The sequence below is a fragment of the Mirounga angustirostris genome, unplaced genomic scaffold, assembly GCF_029215605.1.
Source record: "Mirounga angustirostris isolate CCGP_5_RB_7025 unplaced genomic scaffold, mMirAng1.0.hap1 SCAF_6, whole genome shotgun sequence".
NCBI classification, from domain to species: Eukaryota; Metazoa; Chordata; class Mammalia; order Carnivora; family Phocidae; genus Mirounga; species Mirounga angustirostris.
In genome coordinates this window covers 15,614,262-15,635,081 of record NW_026991714.1, presented here as the reverse complement: position 1 = coordinate 15,635,081, position 20,820 = coordinate 15,614,262, and the positions used below count along the sequence as shown (strand labels likewise).

At 39.0% G+C, this 20,820-nt stretch overlaps 1 protein-coding gene across 1 annotated transcript in view; it reads right to left on the bottom strand.

Moving 5' to 3' along the window:
- Positions 1-20,820, bottom strand: part of USH2A (usherin) — a 701,438-nt gene that overhangs the window by 378,404 nt on the left and 302,214 nt on the right. Inside the window, exons 30-31 of the mRNA XM_045876094.2 lie at positions 6,013-6,126; positions 3,885-4,046 (exon numbers count right to left, since the gene is read on the bottom strand). Coding sequence (XP_045732050.2) covers positions 3,885-4,046; positions 6,013-6,126 — 276 coding nt within the window. The remainder of the gene's footprint in view (positions 1-3,884; positions 4,047-6,012; positions 6,127-20,820) is intronic.

Sequence of the window (20,820 nt, the reverse complement as noted above, 5' to 3'; positions counted from 1 at the left end):
CTAACACCAGCCCTCACCAGTGGAAGCTCCACCCGCAAACCACTCTCAGCATGGACAGGAGATTAGTTCACAAAGATCCTGACACAAAGATGAGTAACAAGTACCAATGATATCATGGACGCATCTGATGATGGAACATGGCACAGATGCAGTGTCTGGAGAGGCTAGAGCCTGTTCAAATGGCCAGGGCAGTTTCCTCTAATCAGCCTTCTCCTAGCTGACTTTAGACAGACAGATTCCCTTTCGCATTGTACCTTCTTGCGATTCCTAGTGGACAGGTAGACTTTGAAGACCTAACTGACCTGAAATTAATGCCTATTACACATATAAAATCTTAGAGTTGAAAGGGCTCTTTTTTTTTTAAGATTTTATTTATTTATTTGAGAGAGAGAATGAGAGACAGAGAGCATGAGAGGGAGGAGGGTCAGAGGGAGAAGCAGACTCCCTGCCAAGCAGGGAGCCCGATGCGGGACTCGATCCTGGGACTCCAGGATCATGACCTGAGCCGAAGGCAGTCGCCCAACCAACTGAGCCACCCAGGCGCCTCAAGAGTTGAAAGGGCTCTTAAAGGCCACTTTCTTCAATCCTCACATGATTTGAGAATCTATACAGAAGTGGGCATTCAGCCTACGCTCATGGTAGAGAAAGCACTCCCTTTAGGGTGCTCTTACGTACTGAACTGTGTTCCCCCAAATTCATATTTTGAGGCCCTACCTCCTAATGTGAGTATATTTGGAAATGGGACTTTTGAAGAGGTGATTAAGGTTAAATGAGATCATAAGGGTGGGACCCTAATCCAACAGGACTGGTGACCAGGTAAGAAAGGGCTGTGCGCACAGGAGAAAGACCTTGGGAGGACATGGTGAGAAGGCAGCTGTCTGCAAGCCCAGGAGAGAGGCCTCAAGAGAAACCAAACCTGCCAACACCTTGATCTTGGACTTCTAGTCTCCAGAACTGTGAGAAATAAATTTCTGTTGTTTAAGCCAGCCAGTCTGTGGTATTTTGTTATGGAGCCCAAAAAAGAATAACACAGATGCTCTGGGGTTTGCAATCAGGTTTTGGTCTCCCTGTCAGCGTTGTTGCAAGGAAAAATAAAATCATATGTAATAATTTGTAATATTTCTTTATGTTAATCTGTAATGTTTACATATTATGTAACATTCACATGTGGTATAAATATTTGCATATTTACACAATATGTTTATGTTAATATGTTGATAATTTACATATTTACACAAAACATTTACACATTATGTGAATGTGTCATAATATATCATATTTATTTATGTAAAAAATAAGATAATATGTAATAATTTGAGCAGCAGAATGTGGAAAGAATGAAAGCATGGACTCTGGGGCCAGACAGATCCAGATTTGAAGTGGTTCCTCCAACTCGGGTTAGAATTTCTTAACCTCTCCGGGCCTCAGATTTACTAGCTCTAATGTTAGAACAATCATGCACAACTTTGAATCCCATCATAAGGTTCTTGGCTTCGTTTCTCTCCTTCGTGTTGCAGTCTCAATGTGCCTCATATCTTCTGCCATTTGGGGATGAGAATGGCAAGAAATACAATTGCTTATTAGAAGCCAAGAAGGCTATAGGAAAAAAAAAAAAGTACTACCTAAGATTTAATTTTCAAAAATCTACATAAAAAATGAAAACCATTAAAGAATCTATTATCTCTGTAGCTCGAGAAGATGGTTGTGGGCACTACAAAAATATTCCACTTTCTTTACATTAGATTATATTTGGGGGGCATCTGTTGTACTAATCCACTATGGTAACATTTGCCAAGATTTTTAATTGCAGACCCCAGAGTCACATGGTTCTGTTGCTGATTCCATCAAACAAAATATAGAATTAGCATCATTTTGGAAGTAGTATTGGAGATAAATGTGAATCCTGGCCTCCCGTCTTCCCCACACTGCTCATCTTCTGGCTGTGCACGGTGTCTGTCACCTCAAATGGTATTCATGGCTTGCAAATAGTCAAGGCTTACGTTTTGAGACCTGCTATCAGCCACACAACTTCCCTATGGACTGGGCTAGCACTTGTGTCTACCCATGGAAGGGATCTTAGTTCCTTTTTCTACCTTTCTTTTTTCTCTTCTCTGTCACTTTTTCTTTCCCACCCTACTCCTACCCTCCACAATTTCCCCTTTGCTGGCTTCTTTTTCTGTTCCCAGCAATCACCTGACTTCATTCATTCATTTATTCAACACTGTCTATACCCACCCTGTCCTGGAGATGCAGTAAAGAACCAGACACTTAGGGTCATGTGTTTATGAAGCTTAGGGTCAGAAGGGCAAACTGACAAGTAAATAAGCAACCTTATTCAAAGACAGCACAAAAAAAAAAAAAAAAAAAGAGGGGGCACAGAAGTTTCCAAGGAGCATACCTGCGTCGGATCAACTCATACTTGGGGCATCAGAGAAGGCTTCTCAGAGGAAATGTCTGTACTGGGCCTAAAAGATGTGTTTTCCTATTATGCATGATGCTGATATTTTTTGGTCCTACAGAAGTGTTTTATATTAATTATTAATTCGTGTGTATAGTTCATTCCATGATATGTTTTCATTTCTTTTGAAGTAATTTCTCTGGTGTATAATATTTAATTAAAATAATGCTTTCAGACATTGTTAGGGCAAGATGAATCTATTTTTAAAGTTTAAAACATGAACTCTGCATTCTACAGGAAATAAGAGTATTCTCTTTACTAAGTGCTAAGAACATGTTAGGTGTTTTACTTATAGCTCCAGTTCTCTTTAGAGTCTTGAAAATTGTAGTTGTTCCCATTTTGCAGATTCATAAACTAAGTCTCAGAAGTGAAGTAACTTGTTTCAAGACCACAGGTTCTTCATCACAGCCAGAAAGCACGGATCGGTATCAAAATCCCACTCATAGGCTGTGTGATTTTGAAGACGTTCCTTAATCTTTCTCTGCCTCAATTTCCTCATTTGTAACCTGGGGGTAGTAATAACACCTACCTCCTAGAACATGTATTACAGAATTCTATCCAACCTCAAGCAACAAAATATTAAATTAATAGCTCTTGTCCCTTGAAGGTTCTCAGTCTTGAAAGGACACAAAAAATGTAAACCCTGAGGATGCCACTAGGTAAATGCCATAGCCCTGTCCACAAATGCCTCATCCCTGCATCTGTGTGTTTTCCCCTGAAGCCATGAGCACCAACAGAGGAGGGCCAGCGTGCCGCTGATTCCCTATTACAACCTTAGCACCTGGCATTAATGTGGAGGACTGAATACATAAATAATTAATTCTGCCTCTGCCTCTCCCTGGTTGTGACCTTTCATGAAGAACGTCATATCTCTAGGCTTCAGTTTTTCATCAGTCAATATTTGACTCATGATGTCTTGCCAGATAGTCACACATAGTATATAAAATACTATACAATATATAACCACTAAAATTACTACACAAATAGAAGCATGATTCAGATACTAGGCAATAAGACATAATATAGGCTTCTTGGGTTTTACAAGGTTTTCAGCAATTTACCTTATTTTACTCAAGTGTCGTCACACGTTACAATACGATTTCGGCATATATACTGTTTCTTCTCAAATAACCCCAAATTCTGACGACACTGAGTCACACATCTGAGTCTTAATATTATCCTGCATTCATGAGGATGTTAAAGTAGTTAACTTGTGTGACAGTGGAATTTGTTTGAAATGACATTGACTCAACCGGGCATGGTAAGTGTGACTAGGGACCACGCAAGGGGACCAAATGAGAGGAGACACAGTAAGTACCCCAATTCTAAAGACCACATTTTCAGACAATTACAGACTACAGATATCTGAAATATACATAGTCTAACACAGACTAGAACTATTTACCGATACATATAGAAGTCTTACCTGTGGCTGTGTAGTTCTTTCCACTGCCTGAATAGATAAGCATCCCATCCATATATAAAGAGTACTGAGTTATAATACCATTTGCTTTTTTGGGTGGATTCCAGGACAGTAACAAAGAACTGGGAAGAGATTTGGCTACTGGTGGCTGAACTTCCTGTGGGGCTGTGGAAAAAAAAAAAAAAGATTTATGGAGTCTAATTTTAGTTTACTTTTCTAATTCAAACTTTTCAGACCTAAACCAATAAATCATGACATAAACCTGAAATCCGATGCAGAGAAATATTCCTGATTCGTGGGCAGCTTGTCAATAATTGCTTTAGGAACAGTACTAAATAATTGTCCTGAATTTATGAGAATTTGCCTTAATGATGGATGGGGAGTATTACACTAGTTCACTTGACTGATGCTTGCATTACTTCATCAATACTCCTTGAAGTATTATTAACCCATACTCTCTACTTGGGGCTGCGCCTGTTAAAGCAAATCGAACAGATGGAGTTCCTACCCTTGAGGAGCTTTTGATCTAAGGTAGGCAATGCTGGTGAGGGTGGTTCATAATAGATACAAAAAAGCCTATGTGTTTCTGTAGAAATAACCAGCAAGTAGAGAATCAATTGAATTAATTATATATGAAAACAACATTGTGTGTAAGTTTTGTTTTGTTTTGTTTTGTTTCAAATAAGGTTCTGTTCATTTTCTGTAATGGTGAATAAATCAGAATCACAGGAACTAAAAGTTTTAAAATATTGACCCTAAAAACATCTATGGTTTGGTACATTGGCAGTAACTTTAAGAAAAAGCTAGGAGTTGGGAATTCCTTAAATAATGAAGAGCGAACGGTGAACTGGACCAGTAGGAATCCCTCTGGGATACAGCTGCGAAAGTAGGTTTGAAGGGTTCCAGGCAAAACCTGGACAGAGGGGGTAGGGGGTATTGAGAATATAAGGGCGCTTGTCCCATACTGAGGCTGGTGGAAGCATTTGTAAAAGGAGAGGACCAACACGTGGATCACGTGGACCAGCAGAAGCAATGCCACAGTAAGGGAAACAGTGCTTTCTCCACAGGCTAGACTGAGAGAACCCTGAGAAAACATGGATGACGGGCTCACTGATGGCGTAGTCCAGGTGAGGAGGCTCTTGTTGGGGCAAGGTCACGTGAAGGATTTCACAGACCCCTCTATCCTGTTTCATTACATGGGCCATTGTCTTTCTCTTTCATGTCTTCTGCGTGAGGGGTACTTGCTAAAGGATTTGCAGGAGGGAAGGGAAAAAGAGGGAGCCAGGAAGGAGACGGACGGATGCTGAGGGAGAGAGACTGGCTGACTCTTCCCCCAAGGATCAAGCTTTTCAATCTCCTAAATAACTTGACAACTAGACAGAAGAAATGTGTAATTCCTCTCATCCAGGAGAGAGAAATAGGAAGTAACAATGCTTCAAATGTTTGGAGGGCTGTTATTTCTTGAAGTGATGCGTGCTGATGCTGGAGCAAAGCTTTCACTTTGGAGTGCTCAAATATTTTCTCTTTCTCACTGCCTTCTAAAAGTATGCTTTCTGAAACATTAATTTATGCCAACAGTCTGTAAGTTCCAAGTACAACAAAAATGAGACTTCAGTCAGAAGGAACCGAGCAGTGATTAATAATGCCTCAACCGACATTTGGAGGCTCCATCATACTGAAATAATTGTTGCCTGTGCTGGTGTTGAGCAGTTCAAAGAGACCATGGAAATCAACCGTTTGATTCTCAATTTCATACTGTGCCGTACAATCAATTCTTTTTAGTCAGACTGTCTCTAGATTTACTTCTGAGCCATAGTAAAATGAGGAAGCTTTCATTAATCTTTCAGATGCTTCATATTAATGACAAGGCTCTTGCATGAACAATGTAACAGCAATTAAAAAGCCCATTAATCTGCATTACAGCTATTAAAGATGCATGTCATTAAAGGGTATGGAGTTTGATTCATTTTCGCACCCCCCCAAAAAATGGAGCAATTATGGCCTGGCAATGCACTTTGTCATCAAATTAGGTTGGGGTTTTCCAGCAAATGGCCTTGCAGCATTTAGCTCTTCTCCTATTTTATTATTCATAACTGAAATGTGGAAGTCAAGACCTTTGAAATTACTTTACCTTCTTGTGGAGTAGAGATGTTCAATGCCTGTGAGCTCTCGGTACAGCCAGCCAAAGTGCAAGCAGTTAGGGTTACTGCATAGTTTTTGAAGGGTAGCAAGCCTGTCAATATGCCTATAATAAAAGGGGAAAAAAGGAGGTTTGCATGTTTACTGTAAGTAGCTATAAAGAGCAGTGTGTGTGTGTGTGTGTGTGTGTGTGTGAGAGAGAGAGAGAGAGAGAGAGAGAAAGATGTAGAGACACAGACACAAAAAAATATGCCTCTTTAATTCATTTTCCTGCCCCTGTGCTGATTACAGAATGGAGTGACTAGTAAAAAAAATTGTGAGACCAACTTATTGTTAAAACAACTTAAAAGAGCATTTTCCCAAATGTGCTCCTCAGAACATTAGTGCCCTGAGACATTCACCTGTAAAAATGGGTTTCCATACATAGTTTGTAAAGCAGAGCACTGTGTATCTGATAGTTAAGATGCATATTATCCCATTCTAGGATTCTAGACCTCCTGCAGAATAAAACTATTCCATTTTCTCTAATCTAGCATTTTTCAGCCTTATTCAACGAGAGTCCTTTTTACATAGCATCTATTAACACACTTTAGGAAATGCTAATCCCAAGAGTGGTTTCATTACTTTAACGGTAGGATACACATATACAAACTACTTGTTCATGTTACAACTAACAAATATGCAAATCAACATAGTTGAACAATTAGCAAATTAGATAATTATGCTTTTGTGCTTCTCCTTGCAAAATTATTAGTTTATTTAATTAAGACACCTGTCTTAAACAGAAGTGGTGCACATGGAAGTGTTGAATTAACCTGGCTTGGTGGTGAATATATAAGATTTGTTCAGCAATTAAGAGTACCTGTAGAAATGAAAGCACATTTTGTTTACTAAATGTTCATAATCAAGGCAGAAGCTCTTTATTTACTTAATCCTGGGAATTACAGAAGTATCAAAAATATAATTTGTGTATTTGCTCACCATTGTTTTTTTCTGTTGACGTTTTTCAGAGTTGCCTTTAATCCTAACCACACAGATTGGTCAACACTCTTATAAAAAAAAAATGGTCCCAGTCATGGTATCCCTTTATATTGTAAACCTTCAGTAGCCTAGAGAATGTATTATTATTTAAATGTGCCAATATTGGTAACAGCTTGGGCATCCTTCAAACACAAAATTTAACATATGTATTGTATTTTCCTATTTCCTCCCCTAAAAGAAATTTTTTAAAAATCAAACAAGCAAAGAGCAGGATGAAGCAAAAACCAGAGCCATTGTCTACTTGGGCACCTCCCACGTGTCAGTCCCCAGTAATGGCTGCGAGTCTTCATTCCAACAGCTCCCCAAGCATTGCCCTGGGCCCCTGAGCCCTCGCTGCTGCACTTGGCACCATCATCTTAAATCATGGTCAAAGAAGACATTGAGCCAGTGACCTAATACACACACACACACACACGTGTGACTCCCTCATGCCAAATTCAGCTCCCTCTAATCTCGAATCCACCTCATGTCCTAACTTTCTGCTCTCCTTCATTCCTGCCGCGGTGACTGTTATTTCTTCTTGAAGTTCCCAGACCATGACCTGCTGTCCAAGTTCACTTTAAGAAGTTATTTCTCCTTCCACTAGACGTCTTAAAAGAAAGTGCACATTGCCACCTATGCATCCTCATCATGCAGTGGTGAAGTGGTCAAGAGAATAGATATTTGGGCATGATTTCCTGGGTCCAAACACCAGTTCTGCTACTGATTTGTTGTACGGGCTTGGACAAGTTGTTCAGATCTCTGTGCCTCAGTTTCCTTATCTGTAAACATGTAATAACAATACCTGTCTTGAAAGAGAGGTCTCCGTTCTCCTCTGTGAGTTGGGGATAATAAAGTACCTACCTCATAGTGTTACTATCAAGATTCAATGAGTTTAGGAGTATAACGTGCTCAACACAGAGCTGTGTAAGGATAGAGCTCTAGCAGAGGCCGTGTCAGTCCATGTTACTACTGCAACCAAGTTTCCTGCTCGCACTGTGCTACTAAATCCTGATTTTTATCTTTTGAAGATCACTAGTAATCTCTAAATATCAGATCAAGTAACCCTTCCTCAAATCCCTATCTTCCCTCTACTTATTGGACTTTGACTCCCTCAGCTCTCTCTGTGCCACTGAATTTCCCAAGGTGTTTTCCTCAGCTCCTGAGAGCTCCTTTCTTTCTTTGAACTGATTGGCTCATCTTCCCTCCACAGTCCTTAAAATAGCTTTTGTTTTACAAGGTTAGGGTCTTCAGGCTTCTTTCTTCTTCTAAACACTTATTTTGTGAACTCATCAAGCCCCATCTCTCATTTGTATGTACAGGCTTCACATCTCTCCCCAGTTCTGGTTCTGCATCTCTACCTGCAGGTCATATATCCTACCTGGATGTCCCAATAGCATTTCATTCTCAATATGCTCCGATCCAGACTTGACAGCCTCAACCATTTCATAAACTTCGTTTTCCCATTTCTCAACGTTTCACCATAATCCCAAAAGTCCAGACTCAAAACTAAGGTAACCTTGTGTGATATGTTCTAGCCATTTTATCCTTTGAAAATATTTGGTATTTGCCATGTCTTCTTATTGCCAAGTTTGAATCTACTGAAAGAGTCTAAAATAAGACAACCTGCATGTCTGAATAAATATAATGCCATACTAACAAGAAATGAAACAGCCCCTAGAGAGTGAGACTTTTAATCCTATAGCAAACAAGAAAAACATGTTGGGATATAAGATTAGCTTCCTCTGTTCATCACTTAAGCCATGTGACATATGTGAAAAGCATTGTCTCTTAGGGATGGTCATGATTTAGCTGGGGCACAGGAAAACCATGTCCAAGAAGACATAATGGTTACATAACATATAGGTTGGTGCTCTTACATCTTTAGTAGGCAGATGCATAATACAACCAGGTAATATTATCGTTGAGAAACATTATAAAAGTAGTTCCATTATTTTATAGTTTTGAAGACTGGCCTTACAAAATACCTCATCCTGAGACATTATTTCTTTCCAAATCATGGTGGAAGTACAATAGGAGAATTATGACTGTTACATCAACTTAGCAAGAAAGGTTTTAATGTAGACTTTAAGAAGGACCATGTCAAACCAGATATGGAATTCACATTCATTAAATGGTCTTTAGTATTTTGTTTAACCTTACTTGCCTTCACTAAAGGCGTTACTTTGTATACATATATGTGTATTATGAAATTCCTTTGCTAAGTTTTTCCCCCTTAAACCTTAAGAACCTTAAAAAACAGCAAATACTCTCAAAACTTGCTTTCTTCAGCTTTGTGCTTTGGTAGAGAAGTTGACCAAATTGTATTTCATAGAAAAATCCTGAGATTCTTAAAGAGAGATGCTGGAGAGAAACTAGATCATCTTTTAGGCCATTCATCAAAGTGCTCCCATTTCTCATTTCAGGTGAAACAATAATAAACACTGAGAAATGAGAGTGGCAAAATAGAAAAAAAGAGAAAAAGGAAGAAAGCTGATGTTTTGGTTCTTGCCAACTTCAAATCCCAGGTGGAAATTTTGGATGGTTTGTAAATCACACTTTAAAAAAAAATGTGCTATACTTTCTGAGGCCGAGGTGGTATATCTTTCCTATTTCTAGTGGGGATCTTGCTCATAATGTTTTGTCTCAAAGAAAAGTTTATCATAACATTGGAACCATTTTTCCCTAAATATAGATCAGTATTATCCACTTCAATAAGAAGAGTAATATAAAGATTCATCATTTTCTTTTTTTTAAAGATTTTAGTTATTTATTTATTTGAGAGAGAGAGAGAGAGAGACCAAGCAGGAACCAGGGGAGGGGTGAGTCTGCTGAGCAGGGCTCCATCCCAGGACCCCAGGATTATGACCTGAGCCGAAAGCAGACGCTTAACCAACTGAGCCACCCAGGCACCCAAGGTTCAGCACTTTCTCTCCTCTTGTCTGGTTACAGTGAGTGGTTGGGAGAGGGCTGGTCAACCAAGTCATCTTCCTCAGTTCGGACCAAAGTCATCCTATTGCCTGAGACATATGGTTTACATCTTGTTTCTCAGTATAGAGAGTTTATGAGGATGGATTAAAGTTGATGGTTACAAGAAGTTCTGCTGTTACCAAAGAAAGAGAGTAAGTATATTCTCTCCGGTACTAATTAAGATAGCCTTTCTTGGATATATCCATAGATATCATTGAGTGACTGACCTAATGGCCTTATTTGAAGTGTCAGAGTCTTACTTAGATTATACAGTCTCCAGGAACAAAAAGTAGTACTACTATGATAGTATATCATCATCAAAAAGTATTTATCATTTCTTCTTCTCTATGTTTCTGGGAAAGGTGCTATAAAATACATCTGATCTCTATGAGGTTTCTAATCTAAGAAAATATTAGAGCTTGAAGGCTCCTAATGATAACAGTAATACATAGATTAATACATAAATCAGAATCCTTGCATATATGACAAATGGATAAGGGCATTTATAAGATCCAGACTTCCTAGTCCAATGTGAAAGGAGATCTAGATTTAATTAAAGACAAAGAGGAAAAAAAGGATAATCATTGAAAGTATACATTTTAGTATTATATTAAAAAGAATACTGAAAAATATATAGTGGGACATATTTTCAAAGGAATCCTAGGCAGAAAAATACTGCATATGTTCTGCATCCATAGAAAACCAAATAAGAGAAAGTGGGGTAATCTCCCTTTATGACACCTGGGGTATTTAAAATAAAGAAGAATCTCCTGACAGTAAGAAATGTTAAGATCGGCTGGGATATGAGCCTCTTTCTTTGAGAGACATCACAGAGGAGCCTTTTTTTCCCTTTGAATTTAAGACTGTCCCTACCTCTAGGCCAGCCAGATGACCTCTCAAATTCCCTTTCAGCCACAAAACTCTGTGAAATCAGAAAATGGTCCCAACCATGTCAGGAAACCTGCCAGTCCCTTTTGATAATGGAAGAGGATGAGCCGAAAAAACATTCAATAAGCATAAAGTCAGCATTATTGATGTCTTAAAAGTGTTAGTATCCCAAGAAACACAGGAGTGTTGGTAACCAGATTAAAATCATTGGCACCAGCAGAACACTCACTGCTAAGTGATAATGCATTTTGCATTAATGCTTAACATTGAGAAATCCTGACATGCCACACCAAGGGAGTTTGAAGTAAAGTAAGTATATTCCCTTTGAATTGCAGTCCTGTGGGCCTCTGTGCGTGCAGAAAGCCCAAGCTGAAAGAATAGGGACGGGGACCTCATTTCCAGGAATGAAGCACATCACAGTAGGATGTTTCAGAGTCCCGGTATATACGGGTCCAAACTCTGTGCTCTGAGGATTTCCACCTAGCAGAGGGCAAGAGCTTGTCCTGGAGAACCCTGAAATTTAGAAGCCCCTCAAAATGATCTAGGGAACTCCTTGAATGCAAGGACATGTCCTTTTCCTTCTTTACTTGTCCTGTTTTCCAGCAGCTCTTGCAACGGTTTACCAAAGTTGGCACTTGATGCCTGACCAAAAAATGAAGACTTTTCCATCTGCTTCGTGCCACTCTGCTGTCTCCCTCACTATAAGAGACCCCCGAGTCCCATTCTACCCTCTCCAGGGAGTCAGCAAAGTAACAGACATTGTTTCCTTTGACCGATGATGATGATTTCCAACACCTTCTTTCCTTTGCTCTAGCCTCAAGTTTCAAAGGAGCCAAAGAGACGGGGCGCCTGGGTGGCTCAGTTGGTTAAGCGACTGCCTTCGGCTCAGGTCATGATCCTGGAGTCCCTGGATCAAGTCCCTGGATCGAGTTCCGCATCAGGCTCCCTGCGCAGCACGGAGTCTGCTTCTCCCTCTGACCCTCCCCCCTCTCATGTGCTCTCTCTCATTCTCTCTCTCTCAAATAAATAAATAAGATCTTTAAAAAAAAAAGGAGCCAAAGAGAAATCTCAGTAATTGGAGGCAGCCCAACTACCTAAGAGAAAATCATTGTGGAGCTGACACCAGCTGTGCAAGCTTTTGAGCCTCTAATAGAAGAACTCTGTGCGCTGAGAGGCAGGAAGACAACAGAAGAGCCAGCTGTGAAATTTTGAAATTTTATGATTAACTCTTCTGACTAAATGCAGACAAGTATAAATGCTCTGCCCGGAAACTGAGGCTGAGACACAGAGCAAAATGGCATCCTTTTTAAAGCCAAACACATTTCGGAGAAGAAAAAAGAAGCCCGTTTCTATTTACATACTTGAGCAGACTCCTCCTCCCTCCCGCACCCCACCCCCAGCTGCCAACCTAGGCGCTTGGCCGGCATCCACTGTAATCTGTTCTCCTTCATTATATTAATCTGTGGGCGGAAAGATTTCTGTCATCTTCGAATCGCTTGTACAGCAATGGTAAACACCTTGGCCTGTCTGTAATTGGACAGGTGTCTGCATTGATGTTACCCAGCTTTTAATTCAATTAAAGAACTGGCTGCTCTGCTCTCATTACCCACTCATTTCTGTTGCACTTTTAGTCTGGCAGGGAGATCTGCACACAGCAACTGCGTACCCCGAGACCAAAGTCTGGGTTCCCCTCACAGGATCATGCACAATATTTCAAGTGGACTCGAACCATCCAAGAGTATTTTCGTGTTAGCAAAGGCATTTGAAATAATATGCACACTCCCTCTTTCCCTGACTCTGTCTCCCTCCCTCTCTCTCTCTTTAAATTCTCTATTATCCAAACAGTGTCTTCTACCTACTATCCAGTAATTAGGAGCAGTCCAGCAAACAGAGAAGCTGTTTCTAGCTGCTTCTCCCCAGGGTGTCTCTTCATCTCAAGAGAACTCATCAGAGTACAATGCTCTTATTTATTTGCTGGCATTTCACATTTGGATCAAGAAAGTGAGGGTGGGCAAGAGCAAGGCATTTATTAAGAGGGCCATCTGGTAAGGGATACCACACAGGCAGGGCTGTTACTGCTACCTGGAGACATAATGGAAGAACCCACCTTTTAAAAGAAAACCAGCCAGAGGAAGGAAAGCAGAAGAGAGGGAGACATTTCTGGTGTTGGATTCGGCTGCGGTGCTGATAAATTCTGTTTTAAGTATACATCCCAGAATAAGTTTTGAGCTGCAAACCAATCCAGTGCATGGATTAAAGAGAGTAAATCAATCCAACATGCCATGCTTCCTGCCCACTTAAAGGAACCTCTGAAAATAAATTAAAGTTCTAACACAGACATTTTGACACAGTGACCCCATGAAACTGAATAATGACATTTGTTAAATATGGATGAAAATGTAATGGTCTAACAGAGATCTGGAAACACACCCAGGATGCTTCTCCTCTGGTTCTGAATAGCCTAGGAAGGTGGCAATTTGTTGTTGTTGCATTTTTCAGTAATATTTTAAATGAGACTAAGGATCTCTAATATTTAGAAAATGAAAGTCAATTTTCATTTTAACCAAAAAGTGGAAGCGTAAACACCCTTACCCTAAACCTATGGTTATCCTTTAAAAACTCAAAAATTAATTTTTTTGCATTTAATTTTTTTCAAAGGGTCTTTCTGATCTTGGTTAAAACTTCTAGTCAGGATTACAGAAAGTCATATACCTTGGATCAAAAAACTAAACAGATTTTGATGCTTACAAATAGGAAAAAAAATTTATTCTTTTATTTTCTTTATAAAATATAGGGTCTAATCCCAGTCTTTGAGAATGGTTTAAACGGGGATTTTAATTGACCTCAAAGTGTTACCCAATTAAGATTCTCTCAGCAGGCTTACATCTAACTTCAAATTTTTAATCAATGCTTTCGTGGTAAGAACTATAGTTTCTGTCATTTTCTTTTTTTTTTTTTTTTAAAGATTTTATTTATTTATTTATTTGACAGAGAGAGACAGTGAGAGAGGGAACACAAGCAGGCAGAGTAGGAGAGGGAGAAGCAGGCTCCCAAGGAGCAGGGAGCCCGATGCGGGGCTCGATCCCAGGACTGTGGGATCATGACCTGAGCCGAAGGCAGACGCTTAACGACTGAGCCACCCAGGCGCCCCAGTTTCTGTCATTTTCATTCTAATTCTACATTAGGTTTGAAACCATCCACTCATGTTAACTCTTCATCTAACCTCCGGGGCCGACACTGGAATCTTTAGGACTCTGAGAAAATATTGGACTCGAATAAGTAGGGAGGGGGGCAAGGAGACAGTGGGAAAAGAAAAGAAAGAAATGAAAGCCATCCCTTACTGATGGGAATCCCAGGTCCCCTGCAGAGGGCCTCCCATACTATTATCCCTCGTATAGGGGGGCTGCTATAGGGCAGAGTGTAGAAGGTATCACTCAAGTCCAACAGCAGAGCTGAGATTAGAACCTACATCTTCGGTCTCCAAAATTATCGTTCTTGCTATTCAACCTAAATCCTCATTCGACAAGAAGAAAAACGATGGGTTGAAATAATGTCACTACAAAGAATAGCATACTTTTTATAGCAAATTATTTAAAATTACACCTTAAAATTTGTTAAAAGATTCAAATTTATTACTAAATCCTACTGTGTTTAAACAGAAAGTAGCATACTTATCCCCCACAATGAGCAAGTGTGTATGTCTATAATATTCCCTTATAAAAACTGATTCATAAGAAATCCTGTATCAGTGCATGTGTGTATGCGTGTGCTTTTGAGTACAACATTGGACATGGATATATATTTATACGCACACACATATATAAAGTTTTTGATTAGTCCCAAATGCAATACACATATAAATGGCTAGAAGTTAGAAAACAGAAAATTTGGGGGCGACTATTCTTTTTCTTTATCAAATCTGATTGGCAACCTTAAAGTATTTCTATTGACTGCTATAGTATTATAAACGTGCCTAGTTGATTATCACTAGGCAGCAAAATTTATATGTCACCATCATTTTTAACCACGGTACAACATGTTCCCAAAAAGAAATCCGCACCCTGCACTGCAGAGTCCTACTGCATAAAAGAAAATGAGTAACTTGTAAAGAGGTCTATCTGAAGATTTCACAATATTCAAGTAGTTCAGGCACATTATGTATTCAGGAGAGTGAGACAAAGCTATTAACTCATCAACACTGCATTACCTAATGAAATTCTTCTACATTAGCTAAGCAGGAACATTACATCATTTCTATTTTTACTATTTATGTCATAGGCCATATTTTTGTCTTGTGCATTTTTTCAGACCATTTCTTCCAAGCTTTGCATTTAAAGAAATAGTTCGTAATAAACTACAAATGCAGAATATTAATTTATGAGGTACCATAAAAATGGCAAAGACTTCCTCAAAATTCATCTTTTAATAATACTATCAAGATGATTTTTTAAAATTTACTTCTGAAGTTTGCTTGCTGTGGCAGAGACCACGAAGGACCCTCCTAGGATAGATACTCCTTTTCTTTCAGAGTACAATACAACGATAGCTGGACAAGTGGCCATTTTGAATAAGGACACCATTTCTCAGCAGCTAACTACAGCCATGTGATGATGAACTTAGTTCACAGACTTTTTAAATTCAGAGTTAAGTTCATTGTCACATGACTATACCTAGTACAAACATAAGTATGTAGGGAAATGACTTCTGAAGTATGTCTTTGAAGTGAATGTGCATGGAAACCAGACTGGATGGCTGAAGCTCATGCAGCCATCTCGGACCATGAGGCAGTAGTCCCCTCCGTAGGATGGCATAGCAAAAAGATGGACATGTATTGGTCCCTGGCACTGTGAACATCCCACCCCTACATTGATAACTGTGAACATCTATTACCAGGAAAAAGAAAAACTTAATCTTGTCTAAGTCATTGTTATTTGGATCCTTTCAGTGAAATTAAATAGAAATGAAAACTCATCTCTATTATCTTTCCCCTGTAAAACTTTGATTTTAAAAAATATAATATTCTACTTTAGAGACCATATTTTCATGGTATAAAAGCAGATTGCTTGTTATGTGTATTTTACCACAATAAAAATGTATTAGGAAAGAAACACAATAAAAGCAGGTTGTAAAGTTAGGATCTAGCACTAGCTTGGAACAGAGTAGATAATGCTTTTGTTTCTAATAAATGAATATCTTCAGCTCTGTGTAATTATCAGCATTATAGCAATATAAGTTTCCATTATTTTCAATTGCAAATTATAGCACTTGAGTTCCAGTATGAGGTATAAGTTTGGGAACTAATTTTTATATTCTGTTTACCCTACCAACATTTTTTTTCCATGGGGAATATGTATATTAAGTTACAAATATATGTTTAACTTGTGATAATTCTGTATATTATTTCCTAAAATTAGAAAACTATAGCACTGATGAGACTTCAGTAAGAACCACTAGTTCAATACTCAACTCAGCAGGATATAACAATATTAACATTTCATTAACTACAGAGGTGGTAGCAGAAAGCTGCATCTGTTCATTTGTCTAATTCTTCATCACTTGAGAAAAGTGTATTGATCGTCTACCTTGAGCAAGGTACTGAACAAGACTTAAAATAAACATAAAATATGATACCTGACTTCTGGAGCTTATTGTCTAATGAAGAAATAACATGCTTGCACAAAGAGCACCCACAGACAGTTTTAACAACTGTGAAGTAAGAATTCCCCACCGAATAGAAAAAGAAACATAGAAGTTTGTTTTATAAGACTTTATTTTATTTAATTATTTAATGAAGAGAGAGAAAGAGAGAGAGTGCATGAGAGCGCACAAGCAGGAGGAGTGGCAGAGGGAGAAGCAGGCTCCCCTGGGCTCCATCCCAGGACCCTGGGATTATGACCTGAGCTGAAGACAGAAGCTTAACCAACTGAGCCACCCAGGCACCCCTGAAGTTTTTATTATAGTCGTTTCTCTGCAGATTTCTCAGATGAGAGTAACAATGAGTTTTACTTTTTTGTCAATGACTGGGATCCTAAAATTATTTGCACATTCTTCCCAGATAACAGATATTGGCAATTTCAGGATTAGATAGCATCCTTTGCCTGTGACATTATTTTGAAAGGTTTTTTTTTTTTTTTTCACATGTAGTTAAATGTTTATAACTTAAATACATGCAGATGAGATTCTACTACAAGGTTACAATTATATTTCACACGCTAAACTGCACTGGGATCTTTTTTCACTAAATCCAGTGGGCATCCTGAAATTTCGAACTTGTTGTTTATTTGTTTCTTATATAAATATTGAGCTCCCTGACTTTCTACTGGACACATGGGGTGGGGGGTGCTAGGGTTGGCCTTGTTAGCAACCCAGAATCTCACACCCATCTCCATATCAACTGAATCAGAGTCTGGATTTTACCAAGATCTCTAGTAATTCTCATTTATTTTCCTTGGGTGACTTTCAGAAGCACTGCCCTTAAGGGTCAGAGACCCTACTAACACTGCCTCTATTTCTCCACTTGCCCTTAGCATTATTGTGCCTGCAAAGCTAGTGCAGTTGGAACAAGGGCCCAGGAGAAAACAAAACAGGGATAAATTCAAGCCCAGCCGGTGAAAAATGATACCTTCTCACCTGACCGTTCTCCTTGTCCTGTGTTCTTTAATATGTGATCCACGGACCTTCTTCAAGAGAATCACCTGGAACACTCAGTCAAATGCAGATTTACAAACCTTAGCTCAAATATACAGACTGTTGTGTGGGAGACCCAAGAATCTGTATTTTATAAGCAATCCAGGAATCCCTTTATGACCAATAGAGTTGAGAATCACTCATTAGTACTATCAGGCTACAGAAAAGAAAGAAAACCACGAGGCAGATCTTCAGCATGCAACCCAATTTCTTTAAGTAGAAGATTAGAGTCTATTGTATATGAGGACTGAACCAATTTTAGTGACAAAAACTGTAATATTAGTTGCATTATAAATTAAAATGTCTTTCATTTATTTTTCTACATAAATTTAGATTTATTTGGGTAATCTAAAAGATTATGATCAGTTCTTCTGCTAAACTACAGTGAACAATAAATATCATTAATTATGATTATTTATTATTGTGAAGAAGGAATATATAACTCCTAGGCTTTAGCTCAGTGCAATGCAACAATGAAATTGAGAAAATACTTTTTTGTGTGTATCAGTTATAGCCCTAGCACTATGCCAAATGCTGTACTAATTATGCAGATAAGTTTATATGTTTAATACCTTAAGGGGAAAAAAAGAAAAAAAATATTGTATATGTGCAGATTCTTGAATCCACTTATTCTTGACATAATTTCAAATCAAATTGTGAAGTCATTTTCTGAGGAGCCCTTGGTTTGAAGGGAAATGCCAGGACTGTCTCTCTGGGAAGCAACTTCGCATCTTAACAGGGCTGGAGGGAAAATCAGCAAAAGCTACCAGAGTTAATTGGAGCCCTTTGCAACAAGTCTAAAGATACACTGGAGTGGTGACTGCAGGGCTTTCTACCCTGAGGCTCCAGCTGAGGAAATGAACTTTCAAAAACTCCCTGCTCTGAACCCTGGCCTTCAGAGGGCACAGAATCCAGACCCTGTAGCCCAAAGGGGCCCATTTGCTCCTGAGTAGGGCTGTTAACCCTTGGACTCTTCACTGCTACTGGGATTTATCTCATTTAATCCTTTGGTAGCCAAATTCATGAATGGTAAATATTCTGTCCCACTATTCTATTCTTCTGGTGCTCTTAGTTAATACTCATTTTTTCCCATTTTGCTTTCTGCATTTTGTGTGGCCATAATTTCCCACCTCTTCCCAATACTCAGGCACTTAATTTTTGTTGTCCTATGATTTTCCTTTGCTAATTTTATATACTTAATTTTAATATTTTATCATTTTTATATAGACATTTATCTTTTTTTGTCCTACATTTTCTTTTTTTTTTTTTAAGATTTTATTTATTTATTTGAGAGAGAGAGAATGAGAGAGAGCAAGCACATGAGAGGGGGGAGGGTCAGAGGGAGAAACAGACTCCCCGCCGAGCAGGGAGCCCGATGCGGGACTCGATCCAGGGACTCCAGGATCATGACCTGAGCCGAAGGCAGTCGCTTAACCAACTGAGCCACCCAGGCGCCCTTGTCCTACATTTTCAAGTTTCATTTGGGAGGTGAAAGTTGCCATAAGCATCTCTGGGTAAAACTGAGACTTGATCACGGTGTCAAACTCCTGCCTTTCACAGTGTTTCCCAATGCTAGCTGTACAAGAGAATTATCTGCAGACATTAAAGATATCAATACCCAGGCTGCATTCTAAACCAAAAAATCAGAATCTTTGCAGGTGGAGCCTGGGCATCAGTATTTTTTTAAAGCTTCTTAGGTAGCTCAGTGTGCACCCATGGTGGAGAACCACAGTCTTACAAGAATACCAATGAAATGAAAAATTATTTAGAAATACCTGGAAGGACACCAGGCAAAAACAAGTGGACTACTGGAAGGAGAGCCCAGGGCAAACCCCACCCCCAGCTGGGTACAGAATGCCTACAGGTTCTCAGCCTCCTTCACCAAATACTGGGGCGAAAGGTGTTGAGATTTACATATTGCCATGAGGCTATTGCAATTTTACCTCAGTTGACCTAGCATAATCCCAGTGAAGGTTTTTGTTAACAGAAACTAAGTCCCTAGTAAGGTGATTTGAAAATGATTTAATTTTCCTGAGCAAACACTCAGTCTGAAGCTAAATTTAGGGATGGGGCCAGTGAACTGTGGTTGTGGGAGTTGGGGGTACATTTAGCTGTGGATGTGGGAGTTGGGGGTGCATTTAGCCAACAGGAAGAACATCTGTGACTCAAAAGGAAGAAGAGAGCATAGAACTCCAAGTATAGACTATTATGCTCTGGGGAAGACTGAATTCAGGAAACCTATAAAATTTTTAACTCTTCAGTTTCATACTACTAATAAGATCTAAAAGAACTTGGAGTCCATGAAGCCAGAGATGGAAGGCCAGTGGTAAATGACAGGGATGAAAACTGAGAAAACTGAGAGGTAAGCAGAAATCCAGGTGAGCTGGATGAGAGGAGAAACAAATGCAGATCATAGAAAAGATGGAGATAGAAAAATTTAAAAATCACCTTAGAAGGTTCAAAGAGCAGAATCAATAATGAAAAATCAGAAAACGAAAAGGGAAACAATTACAAAGTCATAACCTAGAATTCAGAGACCAAGGAGTATAAAGATAAGGATTAATTTGTTGAACATTTACTATGTGCCTGTTTCTGAGCAAAATATTCTATAGAGGCAATTCATATTTTTTTTATCTTCACAACAATTCTATAACATAAAAGTTTATAGGTGAGGAAACTCTGATACAGGGATATGTTTTTTAATCTGCCTGAGATCATACAGCTAACAAGTGACATAGCTGGAATTTGACCCTAGATTGATTTGACTTTACAAGCTGTGTTCTGGGCAGCAGAAATAGACAAGATTGAAAACTGCTATTTCTTACCAGAAGTAATAATCACATATACAACAGCAAACTTCCCAAGCCAAAGAAGGACCCATGTCTGAAGAATAAAAGAGCTTGCATATAACAGAAAGAAATATATGAAAAGACGCCAATACATTTTACTATAACTTAATCAGTAAAGAATCTTACGTGAACCAATAAAGCTAAATTACCTTGTGCATCCAGCACCAGCATTGTCTCAGCCAAAGAAATACCACTTTAACAACCAAAAGTAAACATTACAATCTCACCAAAGTCACTTCAGAAATGCTAAAGGGGGATTAATTTAAGATCAATCGCAAAACTGGTCATGATCTACTTTACTTACATTCCTCTCTCAATACCTTGTTATCCCAACCAAATGACAAAACAGCTGCCACTATCTAATTTCCACACCCCTCGCGTCTCCA